This window comes from Fukomys damarensis, unplaced genomic scaffold (genome assembly GCF_012274545.1).
Source record: "Fukomys damarensis isolate Sample0158 unplaced genomic scaffold, DMR_v1.0_HiC HiC_scaffold_6, whole genome shotgun sequence".
Lineage (NCBI taxonomy): Eukaryota > Metazoa > Chordata > Mammalia > Rodentia > Bathyergidae > Fukomys > Fukomys damarensis.
The window spans coordinates 14,656,854-14,683,598 of NW_022900918.1; the positions used below are offsets into that span (position 1 = coordinate 14,656,854).

Genomic DNA, 26,745 nt, shown 5'->3' on the forward strand with positions numbered 1-26,745 from the left:
CCAGTAGTGTCTGATTTTCAGCAAGTGGAACATTTTTTATTAGATTATCCGAGAAAATAATTTTTACAACAAAAACTAAAGATAGATAGATAGATAGAAAAAAATTCCAACAAGCATCTGGGCAATCAATAATGACCATTTTAAGGTTCTCCAGGTGACTTCTTTGTGCAGCCATGTTTGGATATGTTGATTTATATTAACTTTCCTCTCTTCTGATAACATTTTAAAATCTGATAACAATTTTTAAAGTGTCTTGAGAACCTTCAGATGAGCCAGAAACTATTAAAATAGTCAGTGGTTCTCACACTTTGGGCTCCCAATTCCTCCTTTTTAGATTTAAAGATTGGAGATGATGAAAAGCTACTGTTGTTGACACTTGTGTGTGTGTGTGTTATGTCTGACATCAACTTTATTGAAAATTCAAAGAAAACTTTAAAAATATTTATCAGTTAATTTAACAATAAATTGTTAACACCCAGAAAACAGAAGTAACAACTTGAAACATTAAGATGACACAAAGTACACTCCAAACTGGAAACATTGGCTACTCTATTACTATATTGGTTATCCTATGTTATCCTTGGCTCCCAGTTTTGGAAATCCTAGTACTTTATTTCTTTGGAGACCAGAGCCAATAATACAAGGGATAATGTTCTCAAGGAAACATTTGAGTTTTTTGTATAGAGGAACCAACTCAGTTTTTTGAGATCCCACCTCATAATGTAGTTACTATCATACTTTAACATTTATGATTGGCAGAAATAATCCAGGACTTTTAAGCCTCATTGGTTTATACTCCTGATCACTGCCCATGAGGATACTGACCAAAATTTAGTTGCACTTGAATATAGATCTTAGTTCAAGTCCTCCATAATCTAATTACTTGACTTAGTGCTTCTGTGAGGGCTTTTTGGCTCTTGAGATTTTATTTAGATTCTAAGATAGTGTAGAATAGAGACTAATTGTAGTTTAATGCTAGATTCAAAAGAGTATGCTTAAATGACTAGGCAGGTGCCTTTTTGGCAAACTGTTTACAGACCCATTAATTTTTGCTCCATTGAGAAAAGAATCAGTCTTGATTCATCTGGCTTTATACTGGCTCTGAAAGGAAGTGATACAATGTCTTCCAAAATGTCTTCCTTGTTTGCTAATTAAACAACTCTTAGGTATAGATCACGTCTTTTGGAATGTTTTTGTATTGAAATTTAATAAAACTTTAACACATTAAAAAAAAGATAGCACGTATATCACATATATCATAATTTTAAGAAATTATTTTTTCTTCACAACTAGGTGCTTTTGCAAGTTGGTTAAATGTATATTTTAAAAGAATACATGATTACAATAAGATAATTACTTTTGGTACAGGATTTATTCTTATAGATGACTAATGTGTACCTAATACTCTCAAATTCTCATAGGAAATATTAGTCACTTGAATCTAAGAAATTTCTATTATATATCTCAAAGCTTACTTGTTCTCTAAACTGATCTTTTGATATCCAGGTTTTATAATTTCTTATGTATCAAGTAGTCAGGCAAGTTACTTAAGTGTTCTCTGTTTTATGTTTATGTTTATTTTGTAGAGACTAAAGGTGTTTTACAAAGCAAACATAGAAAGGGTTTAAATATTAGACCTCATTTTATTTTAGTAATGTAAATGGCTTTTTTGGATAATGTTCAGAATGTATTATTGAAAATACAATCACTGGACTCTTCTGTTACCTCAAATTCTGTAGTCTGTTGGTATAAAATTAACTAATAAAACCTAGAATAATATTTCCTTTTTTTCTGGGCACTGATAGTATGCAGTTTAAGCCAGAGCTTAGTATCTTGCTTTGTCACCATAAATTATCTTAATAATATTTATTTTCCATTTTGAGGCACTGTGTTTTAACTTCTGTTTAATTTTTTTGTTTTGTTTTTTTGAGACAGGGTCTCACTCTGTAGTTGAGACTGACCTGGAACTCACTGTGTAGCCCAGGCTGGTCTCGAACTCACTGCAGTCCTCCTTCCTCAGCCTCACGAGTGGTAGGATTACAGGCATGAGCCACCACGCCTGGCAACTTCTATTTAATTTTTAACATGTATCCTTTTGCTTAGTAGATTAAGAATTTGAAGACAAAGACCCATACCTAAATTTTCTTTTCAATTACCAATGCTATGAAATAGTTTTATTAGTACATGTTTGCAATTCATGCAGTGTATCATCATATTGGGGAAAGGTTTTATGTACATATTACATTGTTTCTTTTTTATTTTAATCCCTTTCCCCATCCCCCCAAAGTTTCTCATCCCCTTTTCTGTATTTGTTGATATTATTTGTCATAGCTCATGTTATGGCATATAGTGTTTAGTTGGGGCTGTTAGGTTCCTAAATATGGCATGTCTTTATTCCTCTCATTTGTCCATCCCCTCTTCCTCACCCCTCCTCCGTTTTCCCTTGGACCACTTCCGTATTGCAAGAGATCCATCCCCTTGTCCCTTTCTGTCCATCTTTATCATTTTCTTTGTTTGTACTTTGCCTCACTCAAGTGAGAGATAACATATAGTATTTAAGCTGCTTTATATATTTTTTTTTTCAGGGGTACTGGGGATCGAATTCAGGACCTTCCCCTTGTGAGGCAGGTGGTGGATCCACTGAGCTAAATCCCCAGCCCTTGCTTAATATATTTTTAAAACATGTTTTAAGTGCTCTGTCTATTATTTTCCTCATCACTGAGAGAAAAATCCCAGATGCTAGCTACTTAAAGGATGAGAAGCTCATGTTTTTAGTCTATACTTGGCCTATTTTGGCTGATGTTTTTAGTCCATATTTGACTGGCTCTAAGAAAAGGAGGCATAGTGGAAGGGTCTGGTGGAAGAAACTGCTCAACTCATGGCAACCAGGAAGCAGAGAGTGAAGGGAAGAACCTGGAGCAGCCCTCAGCTCCTAACAGGAAGTCAGCGCATAATTCCCCCATAATGAAGTCACCTTCCAAACACAAGGCTTTGGGGGCCATTTTAGATCTAACCCATTAATATTGTTGCATGCTTGATTTTTTTTTTTTGTAATTGACTAATCGAGTACATTTAAATTTTAGATGTTCAATAAACTAGTTTTCATTGAACATTGATATTGTAAATGGCATCCTAATAAACCTTTTCACTCCCTAGGGAAAAAAATCATTCCTTGCTTGTTAAAAATGTTCTGAGGGTGGAGATTTAAGTCTGTTTTGTTCATTGCTATAACCTCAGTTGCTAGAATAATTCCTTTCACATTGTGGTGTTGAATGTTAATTGTTGAACAGATGAGTGTATGGAGGAAGTTTTAATCTAGTATTTATATATAGTACTCCCTAATGCCTCAGCCGTACTTATCTCTGTGATTAAGAGTATGCCATTTGTTACAGTGCCTTACCTAGTTAAGGAGGGACAATTAACAAATTTCACAGGGCTGTTGCAATTATTTCAGGAAGTGATTTGAAAATGTGAAGTGCTGTGTTCTGTTGTTTATGGATTGAATTATTACTTTAGACAAATAAATTTCTACTGTACGGTTCTTTATTCAGAAACTGAAACATATGAGGACTCCTGGCTTCTTACACTTCACAGAAAATGAATGGCTTTTTTTTTTTTTTTAACCAGGAATCAAACTTGGGACCTTGCCTCTGTGAAGCAGGTGGCAGAACCACTGAGCTAAATCCCTGGCCTGGCATTTCTGTTTTGAAGGAGGGTTCTGGTTCATCTTCCTATAAGTAAAGAGTTTGTTTTTTTGTTTTGTTTTGTTTTGTTTTGTTTTGGAGACAGAGTCTGGCCACGTAGTTTAGGCTGATCTTGAACTCATGTAGTCCTGGATTGCTCGAATTTGCATCCTGTCTCAACCTTCTCAGCTGGGATTACAGGTGTGCACCACCATGCCCAGCAATATTTGTTATAGTTAGGGATTTTTGACCAAAAAGTTTTAGCAGTGCAGTTTATTTAGCAGTAGTAGGAAATTACAACTAACCTCCTTTAGTCTACTTCTTTTCTTTTTTCCTCTTAGTTCTGTATGTGCAAGTTGGCCTTTCCTAATCTGAAAATACTCATCTGAAATGCTCCAATGTCTGAAACTTTTTAAGTGCCAGCTTGATGCCATAAGAAATCAAAACCATGGAATTTTACTTCCTGCACTGAATTATAGAATTACCTTCACACTATCTATGAAATAAATGATTTCATGTGTAGATTTGGGTCCTGTCCCCTCAACATCTCATGTATGTTGCAAATATTCCAAAATACGAAAAAATCTGAAGTCTGAAATACTTCATGTCCTAAGTATTTCAACTTGTGTTTGATTTCTGACATACCTGTCTTTAATCTTCCCTATTGCCTTTTCAAATAAATATTATAAAACGAACAGAACTTGCATGAGTAGTATTAATTTACATGATATCCTATTGGAGTAAGACTAATACAGAGTTTTGGTTAAATCCATGTCAAAAGGCTGGGATGTTAACCAATTAATGGTCAAAAAGCTTATCTAAGTAATTTGAAACTCCCAGTATGTGGCTCAGTTAATTTGGGGCCAGTTAATCAAAGCTTATCTTGACTTAAGATGCTCAGATGTCCCTAATTGTTGAATCAGGAAGGTCACCTTTGAGGAGGATAGGTATAGTTTTCACAAATAGCATAGCTCTACATCATTACTGTCTTGGATCATTTTTCACTATGACTATTTCTCATCTACTTTAATAGTGTATGGAAAGAATATGTGAACAGATATTACTCCTTCATTAAAGTTTTCTTTTATCTTTATGTGATACCTGTTCCCATTCATATGTTGGTTATTATGATGGTATTAATTTCTGAATTTAGCCAATGAAGAAGACAATTGTGGACCGACCCAGTGTTCTGCAGATGACCTTTTTATTTGCAAAAGTCACACAGATTGAACTGAGACATTAAGAAGCTTATCAAGTATTTGTCTTCTGGAATCTGTCCAGTCTGTCCTTTCATGGCCCAAGATGTTATCACTAGCAGCTCATGTTTCCAGTCTTGAGGTGTTCAGACAAATTCAGAATACAAAATTAAAACATAGCCTGCGGGTTCATTTTAGGTAAACTCTGCCGATTTCCTTTCTCATTGGAAAAATACTTTGGAATCAAACTAAATTTTGTGTGCAGAGACAGGGTCTGCTGATATTCCCATTATTCTTGTGTGTTAGAAATTGAAAATATATTGTCATAATGTCATAGCTAAGTGGTTATTGCATCTTTGCTTTGGTGTTCAGAATAACCTCCATCTGTTAGCTTTAGAATTGATGATAAGTTACTGCAATAAGTTAGAAATAATTAGAAATTATACTTCTATGCAATTTGTAGTTTCTTTTTTTTATAATAAGTATATGTGTAATTAAGGAGATAGCATACATTGATAAAGAATGGAATATATGCCAGTATTATGTTGTGTTGGGACGTGTGTTATTGGAAAAGAAGATCAACCTACAGTCTTTTGAAAAGGCTTATTATCAAAATGCAATCCTTATGAACTAAGAATTAAATATCCATTACCTACTCACAAGATAACACATATGACCAAATAGCTAATCTTCATCCATTACACCTAGCAAACTAGATATGATTCCCAGTTATCATTAATCCTTCTTTCTTTTGTTAATTGTGCATGTGTTTCTCTGTGGGGTATTTTTGTCTGTTTTGCATTGGTACTATTATATAGAAAGGTATTTATTAAAATAACCAATAACTGATGATGGTGCACAGTAGTTGGTGCAGTGAATTTATAATCGTCAGGTGTTTTGTTGATCTCCCTCCACCAAAGTAGGTTCTTTTTTATTATTAATTTTTGTTTATTTCTTGCTGAAGGTTAAACTGAGGGCCTCATGCATGTATGTGATCTTATTACTGAATTGTGCCTCTCACTCCTGAAAGTAGATTTTGCTGCTTTCACACTATTGTGATGGTTGACTAAATTTGACTGTCAGTAAAATTAGTTTTCTATCGGTGATGTTTCTGCCTATTTATTGCAACTCCTAAAAAATACAAATTTAAGCAAGAATTTCTAGATTCTCCTTTTTCTGAAACATTGGGCCTTGATCAGAGGTTTTTTTTAATATACCAAGTCATTACGTGTATTGAGTACTTCCTAGTTTTAGGCACAGTGCTAAGTACTAAGGGTAGAGACAGGCAAGACAATCTAAGTGCTTGGCTTTTGAAATGGACTGTCTAATGGAAGAAACAGATGACACAGGTAATGGCTCTTGTTCTGTTGTTTTTCTCTGCCTCAGAACATGCTAGTTGGTGCTATAGGAGATGTAAATGGGTCTGAGGGATGTGGTCAGGACAAGTTTTCCTGAGGATGTGACATGTCAGCTGAGACTTGAGAATTGTGGGGAAAGTCAGTCTGTAACTTGTGTGCATGGGTTGGGGTGAAAGAGTGTCCCTGGCCCCAAGAGTAGCACAAGGACAAGTCTTGCTGCAGGAGGAAAACATGATTAAGAGGGACTGGCAGTCTGTTGTGATGCAGGAAAGGAGGGAGAAATATCCAGCCAAATGACTCTAAATGGAACTAGAGATTTGTGTAGGGCTTTCAGGGCAGTGAAAGATTCTGGATTTTATTGTAAAATGGTTGGGAAACCTTTAATAAGTTTTAAGTGGAAAAATGACAAACTTGAATAGGAAATCTACAGAGTATTGTCTGAGTTGTTTCAGAAGACAGGGTCACTTTTGAAACCTGATAATATGTGAATAAAATACTGACTCTAGAAATTTTTTGGAATGTAGGTAAGGTTAGGCTATTTTCACTGCCTTTAAATTTGATTAAAGATTTAGCAGACCACCTAAGGGGGCAATGATTTCAATAAAGGGAATTTTTAAACATGCCTTTGAAGTATAATTTCTATTAAAGTTAGGTTTTATCTTCTGTAGTAATTACAGATCAGAAGTTTGGTGATGAGTTGTGAAGGTATAGTGATCCCTCAGACAACACTTTACTTGATCGAGAAATGTTTAAAGCTGGCAGCTTTCTTGAGTTTTGACCCACAGTTAAATGGAACAAGTTGATATTGGAAAGAAACTTCCTTTCTAATTTCATTTTTCAGCTCTACCTTCAGATCATCGTTGTGGTTGGAGAAGTCCTGCAGAAGGATCTAGTAATCAAATATAGAAGTGAGGGAAGAATCTTAAGTCTGGGAGGATGAAATTATTTAAGGTCTGAGAGGTAGAAAAGGTCTAATTTTGTAATTTTTTTGCTAGATACTTTAACCATTAAGTTATACTAATTATTATGACCTAGGAAACATTTACCTATCAAATTCAGAGTCAAGAACAACTATAAAATTTTGATATCTGGAATAAATGTTATCATATATATATATATTACCAAATATATATGCATATATAAAAATATGTAAATATATATATCTTACTAAACATGGTGAAATTTTGTGATTTATTGAACAAATATTATTTACAAACCAATTGTCAGAGATATACAAATCCAGTTAGTTCTGAACCAGATATATTTTAAAAGTTTAATCCTACTATTAAAAGTGGCTTTCTTGGTTAGCTTTAGAGATTAGTGATACAGGTAAATGAACTTGTATTAGATGTTTGCTAATGGGGTATGTAGGTCATGTTTCTATAGATGATTACATTTTTAATACAACTAGAAGTTTAGATATTGAGTATTTGCAATGTTTGGGGGTGTCACAGGTCCTCCTACTTTTATATCAGATTTAAAATTGTTACATTTTAAAATTTCTGATTTTAAAATACAGCATTTGTCATTGTAGGTTGAATGAATGGAAACTAAGAAAATATTAAAATTTACCTTTTAGTAAGTTTTTCAAGCTATAATTATAAGATTGAGAGATTTGCACATAATGACTGATTTATCCTAGTTAAATGGTTCCTAAGACTACCAGTGAGGATGTTCGCTTGTCCTGTAGCCCTTCTTCTTACACAAAATTTACATCTACCTAACAGTTCAATCTTTGTGTATGTTGGGGAAAGAGCACCATGAACACTTGTTTTAGAATAGTAGTAAGAAGCAAGACTTCATGGGTCCTGGATGCTTATTGGTCAGGTCATAGAATGTTGTGGATAAATTAATACTACTCAAGTTTACCTAGTAAAAAGCAGTGGATCAGATAAGCTACATACCGTATGTTAGGAGTCCAGGGGACAACTCAGACTGGAGCCACATGGACAGGCCTGCTTACTGTGGCGAACACTTTTTGCAATCTGGACAGTTTACAATACTGAAACAGAATAGTATCTTCTTAAATTTTTATTGTATTTTATTTTTTTAGGTTCTAGGGCCTTCACTTTGACCTAGCTGCATCCCTGGCCCTTTTCATTTTTTATTTTGAGACAGAGTCTCTCTAAGTCACTAAATTGCCCAGGCTGGGCTCAAACTTGTCCTCCTCCTGCCTCAGGCTCCCAGAGTGCTGGGATTAGAGAAATATGTCACCATCTTCACCTTGGTTTCTAAATTGTTTGTTAATATTTGTCCAGAGTATGTTAGAGTGCCAAGTGTTTCTAGTGCTCTAGGTGTGTAAAGATAGAACATGGTCACCCACAAAGTTTGTACTTGAGAAGATGGTTTATGGTGATGATGGTGATGGGGGTCTTCCTGCCCTGCTGGTTTTGGCCTAAGAGTACTGTTATCTGCATAAAAGTTCCTACCAATTTATGGGACAATAAAAACTGATATCTCTTGTACCTTCAGTGACCTTAGACTTCACTGGATCATATAATTAAAAGGATCATATAATCAAATTCCTCTGAGTGATTTGGGATTGAGGCCTACCTGCTTGTTGTGTAAAGGAAGAATAAAGGAGAGGATTTAAAGTCTGGTCACATGGCCTTGCTTTTTTCTCCCTTCCTTGGGATTCTCTGGTAATGAGCATCGTTATTTAAAAGTCAAGGGCTAGGACCTTGGTTTTGAAGATATGGTATTTCTTAAAAATGTGACATTTGGGTCACTGGTTTCTTATGAGGACAAATAACTAAAAACTGTTGATAATGTTGATGAAATAATTGAACGTTCATAGTTTAGTTCTTTGTTCTGAATTGGTAACATCTGAAAAAAGATGAAGTCTCCAGATTGTCTACTCAGAAGTGGCCCCAATATTGTGAAAGGACTAGAGTAAGTGCCCTAAAAATGAGAAAAAATGAAATGTAAAAGTTCTTCCAGGCACTTTTTCTTCCTCCTAGCTTCTAGAACATTCTTCTTTAGGATATAGACTGTTTCTGGTACAGCTTGATCAAACTCGGGACCTTGCACTTGCAAGGCAGGTGGCGGAACCACTGAGCTAAATCCCTGGTCCTAGAACTTTTTGTTCATAAAATGCTTGATAGTTTGCAAATATGTGCTGCAGACTTTCATTTTGAACTCACAACTTGTTACTTTCTTACTACCTTTTTTATTTGTTTTCAAATGAGAACACATTAGCATTAACATATTATGTGATTTACTCCAAAACTGAACAGTAGCCTGGGGCAGGATAAAGAATTGAATTCCTCAGCTGGGGATTTAGCTCGTTGGTTCCGCTTCCTGCCTTGCAAACGCAAGGTCCTGAGTTCGATTCCTGGTACCAAAAAAAGAAAAAGAAAGAAAAAAATAATTGAATTCCTCAGATATATAAATTCTTACTCCAGTGTCCTTTTAGTCTTTTATGATTTTTTTACAATATGTTATGGAAAATTGCAGTAAAAATTATTCTGTCAGCCAGCCATCATTGTATCTGAATGCTTAAATATTCTTGCAATAATGTCGAACTCCTGTGCATTTTTTACAGCTGGACTTTATGAAACTAGCATATGTGTTAGCCCAGGAGCTGGCAAACCCTGGCCATATCTGGCTTTTGGTTTATACATGAAGAAGGAAATATTGGTTATCTTGCCAAAATTTGGGCCACATTTAGCATTTGAATATGTTTTTTGTGCTGTGTTGTAGGCATGTCTAACTGTAGTAAGAAGAAAGTGTGAAAATGGTTGAAAAAATCATGAGAATAATATGATTTATGAAAATTTCATTAAACTCTGAATGTAAATGAAGTTTTATTTATGCATAGTCATATTCATTCATTGCATTTGTCCCTACCTGATCTCCTGCTGTGATGCTAGAGTGAATAGTTGTACCTTGAGATCCTATGGCCTTAAAGCCTGAAATACTTATTAGCTGACTCTTTACAGAAATCGTTTACTGACCAATGTATATCTTGTTGTTGTCATTCCTGACTTTGAATATAATCTTCTAGATCCCCATCTAACTTTTCCTATCCAGATCTTATCCACAACCTCTAAATTCACAGAGAAATTACTTTCAACCACTTGGATTTAAAAAAATTGATAAATTTAGTTCTTTGATATCTCCATGAACACTATGACTACCACATGTGAACTTTCTAAACCCGAACCTATAAGAAGCAGAGACTCTTGACAGAGTCATAAAACAGACACTTGCTAATGTTTTTTTGAGACTTACGTCTTGGGATTATTAGTACTCCAGAGATATTCTATCCAGAGTTGTATAGGCAGCCACTGGTCTCCATAGTTACCAGTTTTTCTTGTTTTGGGTAGTGGCCATTCCGTGCTACCACTGCATGGGATTCTTCACTGCAGCCTCTGCTTCCTCTCTGATTTACAAATAAAGGGGACTTTATAACTTACCTTTGTCTCCTGTATTCTCTGTTCTGTTTTTTTTTTCCTGTCTCTCATTTCTCTGTTCTCCAGGATCTTCATGGCCTTCCCTTTTCTGGCTCTGCTCTTCTCATTCTACAAACATGCAGGTCTCCTAGATCCTAAGCACTGTTCTGTTTTCCTTTGAGCTTTCAGTTTCTCATGCTACAGTCACATTTCTTATTTTTGCAATGAAACCTCTCTTCAAGGATTTTTTTTTTATTCTTCATTTCACATCTGCTTGACCTGTTAGTGCAGGTTTCAACTTCCTCCTCTGTGGAGTCTGCCCCCATCAAGGACCCAACTTTTCTAGCCATACTTTTTTTCTGTCCTTTGGCTCTGCAACCTTTCTACAGTAGTTACCACTCTTAAAGGTAGCTCCCATCTCAACCTTTCTGTTACAGTCTTTTTATTTCTTTTTGGGCTCCAAAGATCCTTGAAGCTCCTGAATTACTTTAATTTCTTGGTGATTTTTCTTAGTCTTGTGTACTGATTTTTCATTTTTAATTATTCCTTTGTAAGCACCATCTTTTCTCTGTGTCCCTTTTCCTTGAGTGATTTCATTCATGCCTATGGCTTCACCTTCATCCATATATTTGTTGATTGCCCCTTAATCTCTTTCTTGTGCTCTTTCCTGAGTTTTGACTTTGTACTGGATGTGAGCACATAGGCATATCTGATTTTGGTTCGACTCATTTTTATCTTTCATTTCATGCATATCTTATGTTCTTAGTAGATGGCATTAGTGTCTTAGGAACCATGGTGTGCAACATGGCGCCCTTCCTTTCTCCACTCCTGGGACACTAGATAGCTTGTACTTTGGCTCAGCTGTGCCTTGTTGAACCTGTTTTCGCTCAGTGTTTTTCTCATGCTTTAGTTGAGGACCTTATCTTGTCTCACTGCGTCCTGTTAGAGAAGCCTCCTAACTGATCTTCCAATCATCAGTCTCTGTTCATACAGTCCATTATCTGTATGGCCATCTTTGTCATAAAATACATGTCTTATCGTGTGTTCTTCTCAACGTCAAAGCACTAGTGGTGTATTAAAGTATATACTGCGCATAACACGGTGCGGGAATCAGTTTTGCCAACACCTCCAGTCTTGTCTCTTCTCATACACTCTGAGTATTGGCCTAATTTGCTCTTCTCCGACTGTATACTGATCTTTCATGTCGTGCTCCCAGGGTTTCACAGGTGTTATTTTTATCTAGGACAGCATTATATCCCATAGATAAGTTCCTCAATCTTCAAGGATCATTTTAAATTTAATGTCTTTTGGTGAAGACTTTAGTCATTGTCTTTTCTTAGTTCCGAATGTTCTTCTTGGAGCTTTTACTACACTTACAAGATCACGTTGTTCTCTGGCCTACTTGTCTATCTTCAGCAATAGTTCATCTTTAGAAATTGGAGCAGAGGGGAGAGCACTCACTGTATTTTACTCATTTCATTGCTTTGGCATCTTGTATTTTATATTTACAATAGTGGATGCCTGCTCAAGTGAAGAGAGAGATGGATTTTAAAAAGCAGGTGGATGCGTGGGGCAGACATATTTTCCATAGGGAAACGCTATATGCAAGACATTGAGGAAACTAGTGATAATTTATGTTTTCCGGAATATGTTGGTAAACATTGAATGGGTCTGGATGGATATGGTTTGTAAATATTGGTTGTCTGTGTCATTCTGTAGTACACCCCCACCCTGCCTATACAGAGCTTTGCTTAAGATTTAAATGCTAGCTGGCCAGCTCCTCAGGAGAAAAAACCAGATTGAGAAGAGAGAGGAGAGCTAGGAAGAGAGGTATGCACAAGGAGATACAAATCATGACTTATTTGGAAATCAGTCTGTAAATTTTAGTAAAAGAAATTTAAAATTTGCTGTTTATTTTTAATCAAAATTATTACAACGTGAAGAAAGAAAGCACAGATTTGCTGTAGATGGGTTTCTGTACATTGCCAGGATCATTCCATCTTTCTGGAGTGGTGATGATTCTAGACCACCTGCTTTGCTCAAAAGTCAGATCATAGAAGTTAACAAATGAGTGAGGCACAGTGTCTGTGGGTTGTGATTTTGCCTTTTTTAATTCTTTGATAAGAAATGTGAAAAAGGGTAGAAGTAAAAGTCATGACTGCTTTTCTAGAATAACTTTTCTTTGGTTAGAAATGTGGGTGTTAGAAGCCATTGTCAGAGTGCTGCTCTGCTCTTCACCTGATTCAAACAACTCAGATGGACTATAGAGTGTGCAAAAATTCTGCTAAGCATAATTGTAATTGCGAACAATTTCTTTGATTTTTAAAAAGGTGGCAGTTCAAGATTTCAGGGAAGCTCTGTCGTGCTTTTGCATGGCTCACTGCCAAGTAGTGTTTGGCACAGTCCTTCACTTTAACTGTGAAATACAGCAATGTAGAAACTGGCTTATCCCAGGATGGTGATTCTTGTTCACTAACTTTGATGGGGGCAGTTACCCCACTCACAGGTTCTAGCTGTTAGTAATATAAAATCATTTAGGTAGAAGTCACAAGAGGATACTAGTAAAGTTCAATAATTTAGTAGTTATTACAAAATACTGATGGAGTGTTGCTATAGGTATATTTCTTCACTGACTCTCCATCTGGTTTGAAATGTCTAATTAGGCTAACTTTTGTCTTTGAAGATGTGATTCTAAATTATAATTACCTTAGGCAATCAGGCAAAATAATTTAGGTGTTCCAAGGTAGGAGTTGGTAGATGGTTTGATGAAAGGAAGTATTATAGTCACCTTGCCAAAATTTGGACCACATTTAAAATTTGTTGAGTATATACTGTGTGCCAACTGGTATTAGGCAGCAAACTATCTCTAGTGAGAAGAAAGTGTGAAAATGGGTGTTGGAAGAATATAGCATTGTTTTAGACTTTTTAACTCTTAGTTTAGTGTTGTACTGACATTTCCAGGGCTATAACTAATATTTTAGTTAGACCAGCTGATTTTTATGTGAATTGATTTTGCTTCTTAAATTTGATTTTGATTATATGGAGAGACTCAACAAAATTTGACTGTTTTCTGTATTTTTTGTAAGTCTAGGCAGAGATGATCAAGGACTGTCATTGTTTATGGGGACTTTTCTGGTGTCAACAGAGTTTTCAGTGGGGAGAACTGAAGAACTTTTAAGTTCTTAAATCTGTCCTGTTATCCATCTTCTTATAAATTTCTTGGTATTGTCATAGGTGCCTTTATCAAATCTCATTTTTTTTTTGGTCATAGTCTACTAAATAATGTATAAAAACAACCACTCAGCCAGGCATGGTGGCACATACCTCTATAATCCAAACACTCAGGAGGCAGAGGCAGGAGGATCACTGAGAGTTTAAGGCCAGCCTGGGCTACATAGTGAGTGCAAGCCCAGTTTGAATGACAAAGTGAGACCCTGTCTCAAAAAACTAAAAAAAAATTTTTTTTAATTAAAAAGAAAAACAAAAACAACTACACAGATATGTAGTATTTTAAAGTTGGGCAACTTTGAAGACATACATACACATGAGGCTATCGGTCTGTAACTCAGTACTATATTATGTTCATTTCAGTGGAAAATGCTTACTAGACAAGGAGACGGTGTAAAATGTATTCTTAACAGGATAGTTTTAGAAACAGTGTGGAGGTGGGCAAGAGGTATGGCCATGGAGAAGGGCTAGCAAGTGCTGTGAAGTCCTATTTAAGGTCTTGGACTTGAAGAACTACTGCGGTGCTTCAGGGGCGTAGTTGAAGTAGTGACCACACAGCTTTGGTAGAGATGCCAGGAGAGGCAGCGAGGGCAGTGAGAGGGGCCTGTGTTAATGCAGTGTGTTGAAGAGCGGATTGTGGAAATGGTTAAGGAAGTTGCAGTAAAGCTCCAGGGAGCGTGCAGTTTGAATGTCCCGGGAGGCATTTTAGCTTAAGGCAGTTATGGAAAGAAAACTTGCTATGTATGATACACTTAATCAGTGATTTATTTGAGGGCCTAAGCCTGATATTCTAGGGATTGGAATTAAATGAAAAATGCATAATGTATGTTGTTTCCAATTTTCTTATTGATGACACCACCTTCCTTTTTGTGGCACTGTGGATTAAACCTATGTTCCTTTTGTTGAGCTACAGCCCTCCTTCCCTTGAGGACAGGGTCTTGCAGAGTTGTTAAGTTGCCCTGGCTGGGCCTGAACCTGCAGTCCTCCTGTCTCAGTCTCCTGAAGTGCTGGGGTTATAGGCATGTGCCACCGTGTCAGGCTGTCTTTTTCTTATAGATAAAACTTCGGAGTAGGGGGTTAAGAAAATTTCATTGTTGTTCATAAGTTCCTTTAGGAAATGGACATTCTAGAATCACTTAGGTCATCTTTGAATCTCTTTATATGAAAACAGTCAGTTGAATGAAAAGGGTAAAGATGCCCTTTTAAAAGTTCTTTTCATTTGTTCTTTATACAAATGTTTCTGTTACAGTTCTTCAAATTGAAGCTGCATAGTGAAGAATAAGAAGGATGTGAGCACTTCCACTCCTTTCCTCCTCCACTGCAACCATGGGCAGTGGTAGAGCATCACTGTTTTTTGAATTTACCTCGACAACAATTCTCCCTCTTCCTAAAAAAACCTCGTGCTGAAGAACAATGTAGAACATTCTTTATCGCAATAGGCACTAATTGTGTTCTTAGTTGGGATCTTGCTGTCATAGCCACAATAATTGTGTCCTTGTGCGGGGAGGCTGGGTCACAGTAGTTACTGTGCAGAATGATGAATGCTGGTTACTTGTGATGCTTGCTCCCCTGCATCTGTGGGTGAGAACACACAGGCACTGTGATTTGCCTGGAAAACGATCAAACTGGTATAAAATAACATCATCTATTAAGCAAGTTGGCAGTCAGTAGAACCATTGACCTTTTGTTTTATGACAGAATTTTAATGAGAGACTTCAAATAATAAAGATTGAAGATGGAAGAATAGCTACCAAGTGTGTGTTGTATGTTAGCCAACATTTTGTAATATATTTTGGAGTCAAGTTGACCTGTGTAGAAGTGAAGGAACTGGAATTGCATGTCTGTGCTCTGGCTCAGAATGGGAAGTAGAGTGTGAGCACAGTAGGTTAAAGGTTAGATGAGTGACAAGCTGCAGTGGTGTCAGTTGGGGACCAGGCTTTGTGGACCAGGCTTTGTGGAAACATCCCCTGCACGAAGCCTGTGGATCCTGATCCTATCTGCTTCTTTCATCTACATAAGGAAAAATATATATTTTATATAATTTTTGGAATTTTGGAGAGGGGAAATAAAGTGATTAGAACAGGTGAAGAATTAGGTCTTTGCTCATTGCAGATACAATTCCTTTTTGTTTCTTATTTTAATTCCTTATTGAAGTAGTTTTAAAGAAATAATGTATATAATCCTACCTTTAAAAAAAGTTACAGAAATAATTGTTCAATGCAGAAAATGTGGGAAACATTTCTTTCAAAAGAAAAAAATTCAGGAGCTTACCAGTCATCTCTCTACTCGCCATCTCAAGTACCCGTCCTTATGTTTTGGTGTAGACCCCTTTCTGCTAGGTTTAGTCCATTTTCCGTGACCTTTGTTTTAGAATGAAGGACATTTGGAAGCACAGCAGTCATTTTAAATTTCTCCCATAATCCAAGTACACATTTCCATAAAAGATTTTTTTATCAATGTTTTCTGATATAAACTACATTGAAAATTGACCTAGAAATAGAGCTGTGAATTGTTAATATTAAGAACATAGGGGCCAGGGATTTAGTTCAGTGCCTCCTGCCTTGCCAAGCGCAAGGTCCCAAGTTTGATTCCTGGTACAAAAAACCAAAATAACAAAACAACAACAACAAAAACAATATTAAGAACATGTCCCACCATTTCTAACGTCTACAAATTTTGAGACTTTTTATATCATTATAAAATGCTAACATCTTTATTCAGAGATATATAGAAAAGATTTCTAATGTAGAAATTAAAAAAGGATTTTCATTTTTCATGTAGGCTATTGGCTTTAACCAAAGTGAGGTGGATTTGCTTTTTATTAGTTGCTGTATTAATGGGACGCTAATGTATGAATTGCCTATTTTAAAATATTTTCCCTTACATAAATGGAAGTGAGTTAAGATATTCTTATAAGTTACTTTGTTTCTCTTTTTAAAAAGATATCTTCCCTTTCCCCTTTTGCTCTATCAACAGCTTCCTCCATATAGCTAACTGGTACTGTTTTCTGCTTTCTGTGACAGCTAGTCGATGGCGGAGTCTCTTCTCTTCAACTGCTTCCCTGGCTTTTCCTTATAGTCCTGTTGCAAGACTCAGCCCTTATAGCAATGGCATTAATACTCCCAGCTTCTCTAAAACCTCAAATAAAGCAATACTAACACCTGAGAAAACAGGTAATATTTCAACTTGTTGACTCACTGCTTGCTTTGCAATTTAGTCACTAAGCATGACTCAGGTGTCTGTCTTTCATTGAGAAGCTAGAAGGTAATGTTACAATGGAGAATTTGTGCCACATATTTGCTCTAGGAATAGAGGGAGCATCAGCTTATGCTCTTAACACCATTGATCTCTGCTCACAGTTGTGTCCCAGTAGACTACTTGCCCTCTTCAGCAAAGGTTCACACACATAATTTCATGTTTGCTTTTTACAATTAACATGTTCATGATAGGGCTGTGATGCATATGTCTCATTATTGGGCAGCCTGAACCACTGGCAGTTACATGTGTGACTGTACCATTAAGAAGCTTTTTATTAATTTTATTAGTAAAAAAAACCCTGATAAGATACAGTTGTACCATCAGTGGTACAGTCACCCATTGAGACAGTCATATATGTACCAGCAGAGGTTGAAGCCAGTGGGATGTGCTAAATATCAAGTACAATTTAGTTTTTATAATGACTAAAGATTGCAAGCCTTTTGTTTTTAATTTTTATTCTAGTAGCCATTTTTTAATTAAGCTAGTACTACATGAAAGGAATAGTCACAGATTTTATATGAGATAAGGATCTCACCATTGGCATGATTCCATTCTTAAGACTTTCTTCCATATTAATACTTTCTCAATTCTTTTATTTTAAGGCATTTTTTTTTCACTCTAGTGAGTGGCTGCAAGTCTTCTGTGACCACTCGTCTAAATTTTGAGAATTTTGTATGTATTTTGTGAATATATATATGGTATACATTTGAGGCATTACTGTTATGTGCCCAGTAAGGAATAAACTAAGTTGAATTTTAATTTTAAAATATGTAATCAATTACTGCCAGAGATGAATATTTCTAGTTATTAATTAAAAGTATATGTTACGTATTCTCATACCATATCTTCAGATATTAGCTTGATATTAGTGAACTTTTAAATTGCGATATAAAGCACATAACAGGTCCAGGGTTGTGATTCAGTGGTAGAATGCTTCCCTACCATGTATAAGGCTCTGAGTTTGATCCCTAGCATTACAAAACAGACAAACACATAATGTGAAATCTGCCTTTTCATAGGTGGTACAAGGTGATCCTTTTTTTAATTTTGAAACTTGACTTTGAACAAACAGTAAATGAATGGTTTTGTATGTGAATTACAAACTTGTAAGGATGTATTTATTGTCCTGACCATGAAATGGTAATATTTTGTTTGTTTTTTACTTTTTTATTATTAGTACATGTTTACGATAATGTTTTGGTCATTTTGTGACATTATGAAAACAGGAAAATAACTGAATTGTATACATGTGTATTCTAAAGCATGTACAGTATCAGTTCTTCAGATAATAAGCATATTTCCTTTTTGTCTTAGGTTACACTTCCAGGGGCTCCCCTCTCAGTCCCCAGTCATCTATCGACAGTGAGCTGAGTACTTCAGAATTGGAGGATGATTCTATTTCCATGGGATATAAGTTACAAGACCTTACTGACGTCCAGATCATGGCTCGTCTGCAAGAAGAAAGTAAGTTCTTTTTAAACCAGGAAAGTAAGATTTCCACTTGAAATACAAGAGGCAAGGGAGACTTAGGTGCTCCTCTCTAGGTGTTGGGAAGACAGCCTGTTCTTGTACTGTCCTACTTTGTGGAACTTTGTAGGTGAAGCAGTTGCATGCTTCTCACACACTTAGCATCATGAGGTGTCAGGCACACTCTGATCAGCATAACTCATTCATGGACGTTGCTGGTTGGTCATTATGGAACCAGGTTTCAGTCTCCTGAGAAACAATACACATGACTTTCACTTTCCCAGAGCATTGAAAATTTGTGCTTACGCAAAAACCTGTGTATGAATGTTTTTAACAGCTTTTTTTTGCAATAGATAAAAACTGGAATTGGCTTAGACAGCCTTCAGTGGGTGAAGGGAAATTGTGTTACATATATACCATGGAGTACTACTGAACAGTGAAAATGAACAAACTGCTTTTATAGCATCTTGAATAGAGCTCCAGGGAATCATACAGAATGAAAAGAAAAGATTGTGAAAGATCGCATACTGTGTAATTCCATTTATATAACATTTTGAAGTGTTGAAATTTTAGAAATAGAGAACAGATTAGCTGTTGGAATAAAGGATAGGTAGGATGTGGGATCTCAGAGGAGAGAGGAAAGTGGATGTGGATATGGTTATTAAAAGGGAAAAAAGGGATTTTTTTTGTTGTTTTGGAACTACTCAGTATTGTGATATAGTGAGGTTGTGATATACAAACCTGTTGATAATAAAATTTTAAAAGCTCAATTTGAGCATATGCATGAGTAAATTGGGAAAAGCTGAATAAGGTGGGTATATCAACTCCTGATACCCTAGTTATTATGCTAGTCAGTAATTTCACAAAATGTAATCACTTAGGGGATACAATATTTCCTATTGCCACCTCAAGTCTATATTATCTTTTTTTTTTTTTTTTTTTTTTTTTTTTTGTGTTATCAACTCCTCAGTACTTGTGAGGCAGGCGTGGCACCACTGAGCTAAATCCCCATAATCCAATTATGTAATATCTTAAGAAAAATTTAGTTAAAAAATATATGGGTATACCTACGTCAATAATTTTGGGAGAGTAGATAATTGGAAAGGGGACAATTTATCAGTGGTTCTGCAATAAAATTACAACGAATCTGGGTGTGAACTACTACAAAGGCATCAGTAGTATCGTAGGGCAGACAGAGTTAGGTGTAGATCACAGACCTGGGTTAAGCTTATTTTCGGGTTGACTTCGAGGCCTACATACGTGGAAACAGCCACCTATCATTGAAGCATAGCAAGGTCCTGCTTTCAGAATTAGTCAAGGATACTGATAGAAATATGGTAATACATATGCCAGATTTAATAAGATACATTTTGAGGTAAAAGGTGATTATTTTCTATCATTAATAATGATGTAAATACATTTAAAAATACATGGCTAAAAGGCTCAGAGTCAGTTTCAGAAATTAGGAATAGATTGCTTTTTTAAAAAATCGTGGTATGGGTAATAAGTTAAATAACCAAAAAGTTGGACTTAAACTATTTTTAGATGGTTTAGGACAGGATGGCAAACCTTTTAGAGCTTTCACTGATACAAAACCCCTGCTGTATCAGATGTGCTATGGATTCTCTACTGCTGATTTAGGATGACCTAAAACTACAGAAGTATTGGGATGCTTTGAAAGAGATAATATTAGTAACAAAAATGAAAAAACAAAATGACCTTGATAGGAAATATTTGTACCTTAAACTTTGAAAGTTGGATGTAGGAAATAGATTTGCTTTTTTTATTCATTTTTTATTTTATGAAAAAATAAAACAAATTTTCATAACCAAATAATAAGAGAATAACAATAGTTACCACTATTGGGTATTGTTATCTTCAAGTTAGTACAAGATGTAAACCAAAAAGATTCTTACAAAAAAGAAACAGATAATAACATAAACCTTCTTTTTAGAAAGAGAAGCTATTAGTATAAATGAAACAAATTAGTGTGTATATTACAATATTGCTTGGGTACAGATTTGATTATTTTAATCTTTCTAACTCATGGCAATATATAATATGATGATGAATATTTCTTCCAAAATTCTGTTTCCTAAATGTCTTAGTTACTGTTCTCTCCTTGCTGAGACAAAATACACAATGGAATATTACTCAGCCATAAAGAGCGAGAGAATAGATTCATTCATAGGAAAATGGATACATATTGAAGATATACTCCTAAGTGAAATAAATAAGTCACACATGTGTAAATACCAAATAGTTTCCCTGGTGTGAATATTCTGCAACAATGCATAAGATTCTAATAAGATTACTGACATTTAGAAATTTGAAGAAAGGAGCTAAAGGTGTAGGGAAGGTGTGATGCGTAGGGGAAGAACAAAAAGGGAAAAGAAAAAAGTGTGAGAGATTGAAAAGAGGAAAATAAAGTGTTTGTAGATGGGGAGGGGAGGAGGGGGTGAAGGGAGGGCAGAGGTAAGGGGAAAAAGTGAGAATCAAGACTTGCCATGTAAAGGTACATGATCCCAACAATGAATGTAACTGTACTGCATCCCTAAAATGTACCAATAAACTCAATAAAATTTAAATTAAAAAAAAATACGCAACACCCAAAGTTAAAGGGGGAAAGGTTTCTTTAGCTCAGTCTGTAGAGGTTTCAGTCCATAATCAGCTGGCTCCAAGGCAGAGTGGCACTTGGCAGAGGGGCATGATGATGGAAAACAGCAAAAGCAAGCAAGCAAGGGAATGTAACAGCATCTTTCTGTTCCTTTTATCTTATTCAGACTACTTGAGGGAGCACTCACGCCCTTAATCCTAGTGCTGTGGAGCCCAGTTTTGCATCAATTCCAGCATTATACACTGTAGATCAAACCACCTCTGCAAAAGCCTGTGACCATATGAGGCTTTGGGGGGACATGTAGACGCAAACCACAGCATTCTGCCCCTGGCCCCCCAAAGACTCAGGTACTTTCCTTTACACAAAAGACATTTAGTCCATCTCTAAAAATTGTCAAAGTTGTAACAGTTTCACCACTGTTGAAAAGTCCAAGTCCCAAGTCTTCTTTGAGATTTAAGGCAAACTCTTAGCTGCAAGCCCCTGTACAAGCTAAAAGAAAGTTAAACACTTCCAACATTCAATGGTACAAGGAGACATTTCCATTCCAAAATTTACAGACAGGAGGATACAAAGGAATGAGACTAAAGCAAGTTCAAAATCCGGCAGGGAAACTAAATCCCACAGTTTCACTTTCAGTATTCCTGGCAATCTGTGGCAAGTTGTGGACTCCAAGGGCTTGGTTGGCTCCACCCCTACAGTACTTCCGTTAGTTGTAGCTTCCATGGCTTCTCTTTCCGTACAGCTCTGCTCCCTCCTTGCAGCTTTCCTCAGATGATCCAGAATCCTGGCTTCTTCAAACTTCTGGTATCTCTACTACACTTTTGGCTTTGCACTCACAGCTTCACGCACTGCCCTCTCCAGGCCACTCTACCTGGCCTCCCGGATCTTCTGAAATCTGAGTGGAAGGTTTCCTGACCCCACAACTCTTACATTCTGCATGCACCTAAAACCAGGGCAGTGTGGATAATGCCAAGGTCTGATGCCAGCTGGAGCAGTAGTCAGGCTTCTTTCTCTCTTGGCTGTAGGTGTTGAGTGCCTGGATTGGTGCGCACTCTGAATCTACTTCCGGGGAACAAATTCTCCAGTCCACTGCCATTCTGGAGCATTGGCTTTCTTTTTTTTTTTTTTTTTTTTTTTTTTTTTTTTTTTTTTTTTTTTGGTACCAGGGATTGAACTGGGGCTTTCTTCTTAAAGCAGTCTTTCACTTTTGCAATTTTGAGGCTACAAAGGTTAGAGTCCTTGCTGCTCTTGTGATGCAGGCTGTCTTTTCTGTTCTATTCCTTCTCAGCAATCAAGATCTCTTCTGCTCTATCTTTGCAAGCTATAACTTTACTGGAGCTTCCATTCTGGCCAAATTCAAAACATTTAAAATCATTCTGCTGGGCTCTTTGCTCTTGATTCTCAATATAAATCTGGCTGAAATCTCCCAACAATAGCCATTGCACTGTCTCAACATTAGCTTTTCTTGAAATTTCTTCTGCTGTCCTTAATCTCAGTCTCAGGCAAAGTCTCTGGACATGAGCAAAACGCAGACTTTTGCCAAGGTATAATACACATTGTCCAGCAGCCAGTGCAGTCCTTCCCAGTGGAAACTTCCTGAGCCTGGTCTTTATTGCTGTCTTCTGAGCTCTGACCAGACACTCCCATACAAAGGTTCTTGAGCCATGTGGCCAGGTAATGTCACAGCAACGACCCTACTTTTCTGGTACCAAATGCTGTTTTAATTACTTTTCTCTCATTGCTGAGACAAAGATACCGAACACCCAAAGTTAAAAGGGGAAAGATTTATTTGGCTTAGAGTTTGTGGAGGTTTCAGTGAGTAATTTGCTGGCTCCAAGGTAGGGTGGCAGAGGGCCAACAGCTCATGGTGGTGAAGACAGCAAAAGCAACAGGGGACCTTAACAGTATCTTCCTACCCCCTTTGCTTTATTCAGACTACTTAAAGCAAGTAGCGTTCACAACCTTAATCCTAGTGTTTTTAGGCCTAGCGCTGCACCATAATCACACAATCTCTGAAATCACTCCACCTCATTCACACGAGGCTTTGAGGGTCATCTTAACAGAAGTCATTACCCTAAGTATCTCTAGATTTGAAAAGGAATTATTTGGGGGAAATTGACACTGATTGGTAGAGTTATAGCAGGTTCTCTGTATAATCACTAGAATTTGGGCACTCATTTTTCAGCACTGAATTATCTGATATTATGTATCTGTTTGGTAGATAAATGTGTTTTAGGGGATTTTAAAAATTTAAATACAAATAATATACTTGAGGCAGGTGGCGGCACCACCGAGCTAAATCCCCAGCCCTACAAATAATCTATTTGAATAATTTTCGGCACAAATATTTGATTAATTATAATTTAATGTTAGCTAGATTGAAATTATTTCCTAAGATAATACTGCTGTTATTTCCTAGGTCTCAGGCAAGATTACGCTTCGACTTCAGCATGTGTGTCGAGACACAGCTCCAGTGTGTCACTGAGTTCAGGAAAAAAAGGGACATCCAGTGATCAAGAATATGATCGATACAGTCTGGAGGATGAGGAAGAATTTGATCATTTGCCACCACCACAGCCTCGTCTCCCAAGATGCTCACCTTTCCAAAGAGGAATTCCCCACTCACAGACTTTTTCTAGCATTCGGGATTGTAGGAGGAGCCCCAGTTCCCAGTATTTTCCTTCAAGTAATTACCAGCAGCAACAGTATTATTCACCTCAACCCCAAACTCCAGATCAGCAACCAAATAGAACCAGTGGAGGTAGGTTGTGTTTTACAGTCAATACAATTAATTGCTAAATGTTTCCAAGACTTATAAAATCCATCCTCAAGACCTTATCAGTTTCATCTAAATTCACATCTAAACTGACCAGCTTCAGGTTCTGTGCCTCAGATTTATAGATGTATGGTTTTGAAAAAGCTTGTGACTTAACTGACTCAGAACAGATTAGAAGTGTGGGACACCTTTGTGTTGTTTCTAGTCATTCCAGCTGTAGGTTTTGCAGGGTTGTGCAAGCTAAGAAGTTCATAGTCAAAGCCCAGTTCTGTCAGAGGCCCCGAGTTGAATCCTTCTGCACCTTTCATGCAAGTGTGAGTCTCTTACTGCCTGCTCCTAGCACAGCATGGTGGTAAGTGTGGATGAGGCTGGGGAGGGATACTATTCTTACACATCCAGATTTAGAGGAAGTTTGGAATGTATCTTTCTGATTTCCTGGCATGTAGAATTAAGATATGTGTAGAAGTGATTGTGGAGACTGATATTTGGAATGGTAGTAGGAAGCTGAGAACTTAACATCACCAAGGTGACATCCCTCTTTCTGCTCTCCTTCTCTCCCTCCCTCCTTCTTTTCTTCATCATTTGTCTTCCTTTCACACTTCCATCATTTAGATTCTTTGACTTTAAGAACTCTAGGGAAAGCAGTAATGTAGCATTATAAGCCTGGTCTTTTTTTATATTAATGATCAAGCAGATCATCACATGCAAATCCTGTATAATATGGAGAAACAAACCACTTAAAAGTTTTGTGTTTATACAGTTATTTCATTATTATATTGTCCCATTTTGAAAATTAAGCCTAGAAGTGATCAAATAGTATTAAAAAATATTGCTAAGGCAAATATAAATTGTGTTAGTGATCATTGTTAATCACATTTTTATTTTTTTCTTTTCTTCTTTCTTCTGTACTTGTATCATTGTGCAAATTGACAAATCATCCAAAAGTCTTTAAACATTTCTTTTTTTTTTTTTTTTGATACCAGGGATTGAACTCAGGACCTTGTGTTTGCAAGGCAGCAGTGGCACCACTGATATAAATCTCTGGCCCAAATCTTCAAACTTTTATATTTATAATTTCTCAGAACTTTAAAATTTTAAATTTGGGGGAGTATCAGTTAAGGACTGTCACAGTGACTCATATATTGAAAAACATAATTCCAGACAGTGTATTCTCAGTGCTTAGTAGATGTCCTGGTAGACATGTGGCGTGTTTCTCTGTGTTATAGTCAAGTGTTTTAGCCCATAACTTGTGGTCAAGTTGTCAAGAAGTGCTAGCTCTTCCTCTTGATTAGTGTAGGATCATTTTCTTCTACACCATTGTTTGCTGCACCTTAGAGAAATGGTATCTGCTTTCTTTCTTTAATCATCATTTTGACAAGGATTAGATTTCCCTGCAACCTGTGTTATAATACTGTTCATAGGAAAGTGAGGCATACTGCAGTTCAGGGTTTCTTTGCCGTTATTTTTATTTTTATTTTTAATGTCTTGTGTGTGCATACACAGAAAAATGGAGTACAAAGGCAGTTTTCTGGATATGGCTTCTAATTAGCTTGGTGGTTGAGAGCAGAGGTTCTGAAGTCCAATAAACCCCAAATTCTAGTCCTGTCCTATCACTTAGCTCTTTCACATTGACGTTTCTCATGTCTGTATGTTTTGGTTTCCTTAGCTATAAAATGTTGACAAGATAGTATCTATCTCTTAAAAAACTTAGCTATAACTTTACATCACACCATCTGGTACATATTTATCCAGCCTAAATATGTTATAAGGAATAAATAATGAATGTTACATTGTTCAAAGTGGATGTGCTGAATACAATTTGTCTCCCACTCCACCTACCTTTTTGAATCTTTTTTTTTGAACATAAGGTTCAGATATCTGAGCCTTCATTTGTTACCACAGAATATTGTTTGAGACAAATTGTAAAATAATAATGGTGACTTTGAAATTAATCTTGCTAATGTTTTTCTAAATTTCCAAAATAAATAGGAGAAAGCAATCATTTGCCTGTTTAAAATAATTGAGTTAAGATAGAAATATTTATATTTATATATTTACATATCTCCCACACACTGCCTGGATGTACAAGAGGTGGCTCATAAAAGTTCTTGGCTTGTTTCTGGGAGTTGTAGGATTAAATGGAGCATATTTGGCTTAGATTTTCAGATAACAAAAATAACTACTTACCAACCTGTACTGGGGGTAGTAGATAGACTTATCAGTGGAGTGATGTTGTCATTTTAAGTTTGAGGCCCTTTTCTGGGCCTGTGTTGACTGAGGGGCTATAATGTTAGCTGTTTGGTGGGTAAATTGAGTTTTTCTTGTATTCCTAAAAATTCTTGAGTCTTTGTCCCATGGAGTGGTGAATCTTGCCTCTTTTTTTTTTATTTTTATTGAGTTTATTGGTACAATCTAGGTATACAATACAATTGCATTCATTATTGGGATTCTGTGCCTTTACATGACAGGTCTTGATTCTCATTTTTTCCCCTTGTCCCTACCCTCCCTTCACCCCCTCCTCCCCTCCCCCCTTACAAACACTTTATTTTCATTTTTTCATTTTCTCATATTTTTTTCCTCTTCCTTATTACCTTTCCCCCACCCTTCCCACTTTCCCTACACCTTTAGCCCTTTACTTCCTATTTAACATTATTTTCTCATTAGGATCCTGTGTACTATTATAGTTTTTCATAGATAAACTTGTTTCAGTTCTTTCCTTGGTCTGTTCCTCTGATCTTCTTCCACTTCTCAGTCCTTAAAGATTAAAT

At 36.4% G+C, this 26,745-nt stretch overlaps 1 protein-coding gene across 1 annotated transcript in view; it reads left to right on the forward strand.

Annotated features, from left to right (window-relative positions):
- Slain1 (SLAIN motif family member 1) overlaps positions 1 to 26,745 on the forward strand; it is a 59,909-nt gene that overhangs the window by 20,467 nt on the left and 12,697 nt on the right. The window contains exons 3-4 of the mRNA XM_010622370.3: positions 18,432 to 18,581; positions 23,621 to 23,962. Of these exons, the coding sequence (XP_010620672.1) occupies positions 18,432 to 18,581; positions 23,621 to 23,962 (492 nt within the window). The remainder of the gene's footprint in view (positions 1 to 18,431; positions 18,582 to 23,620; positions 23,963 to 26,745) is intronic.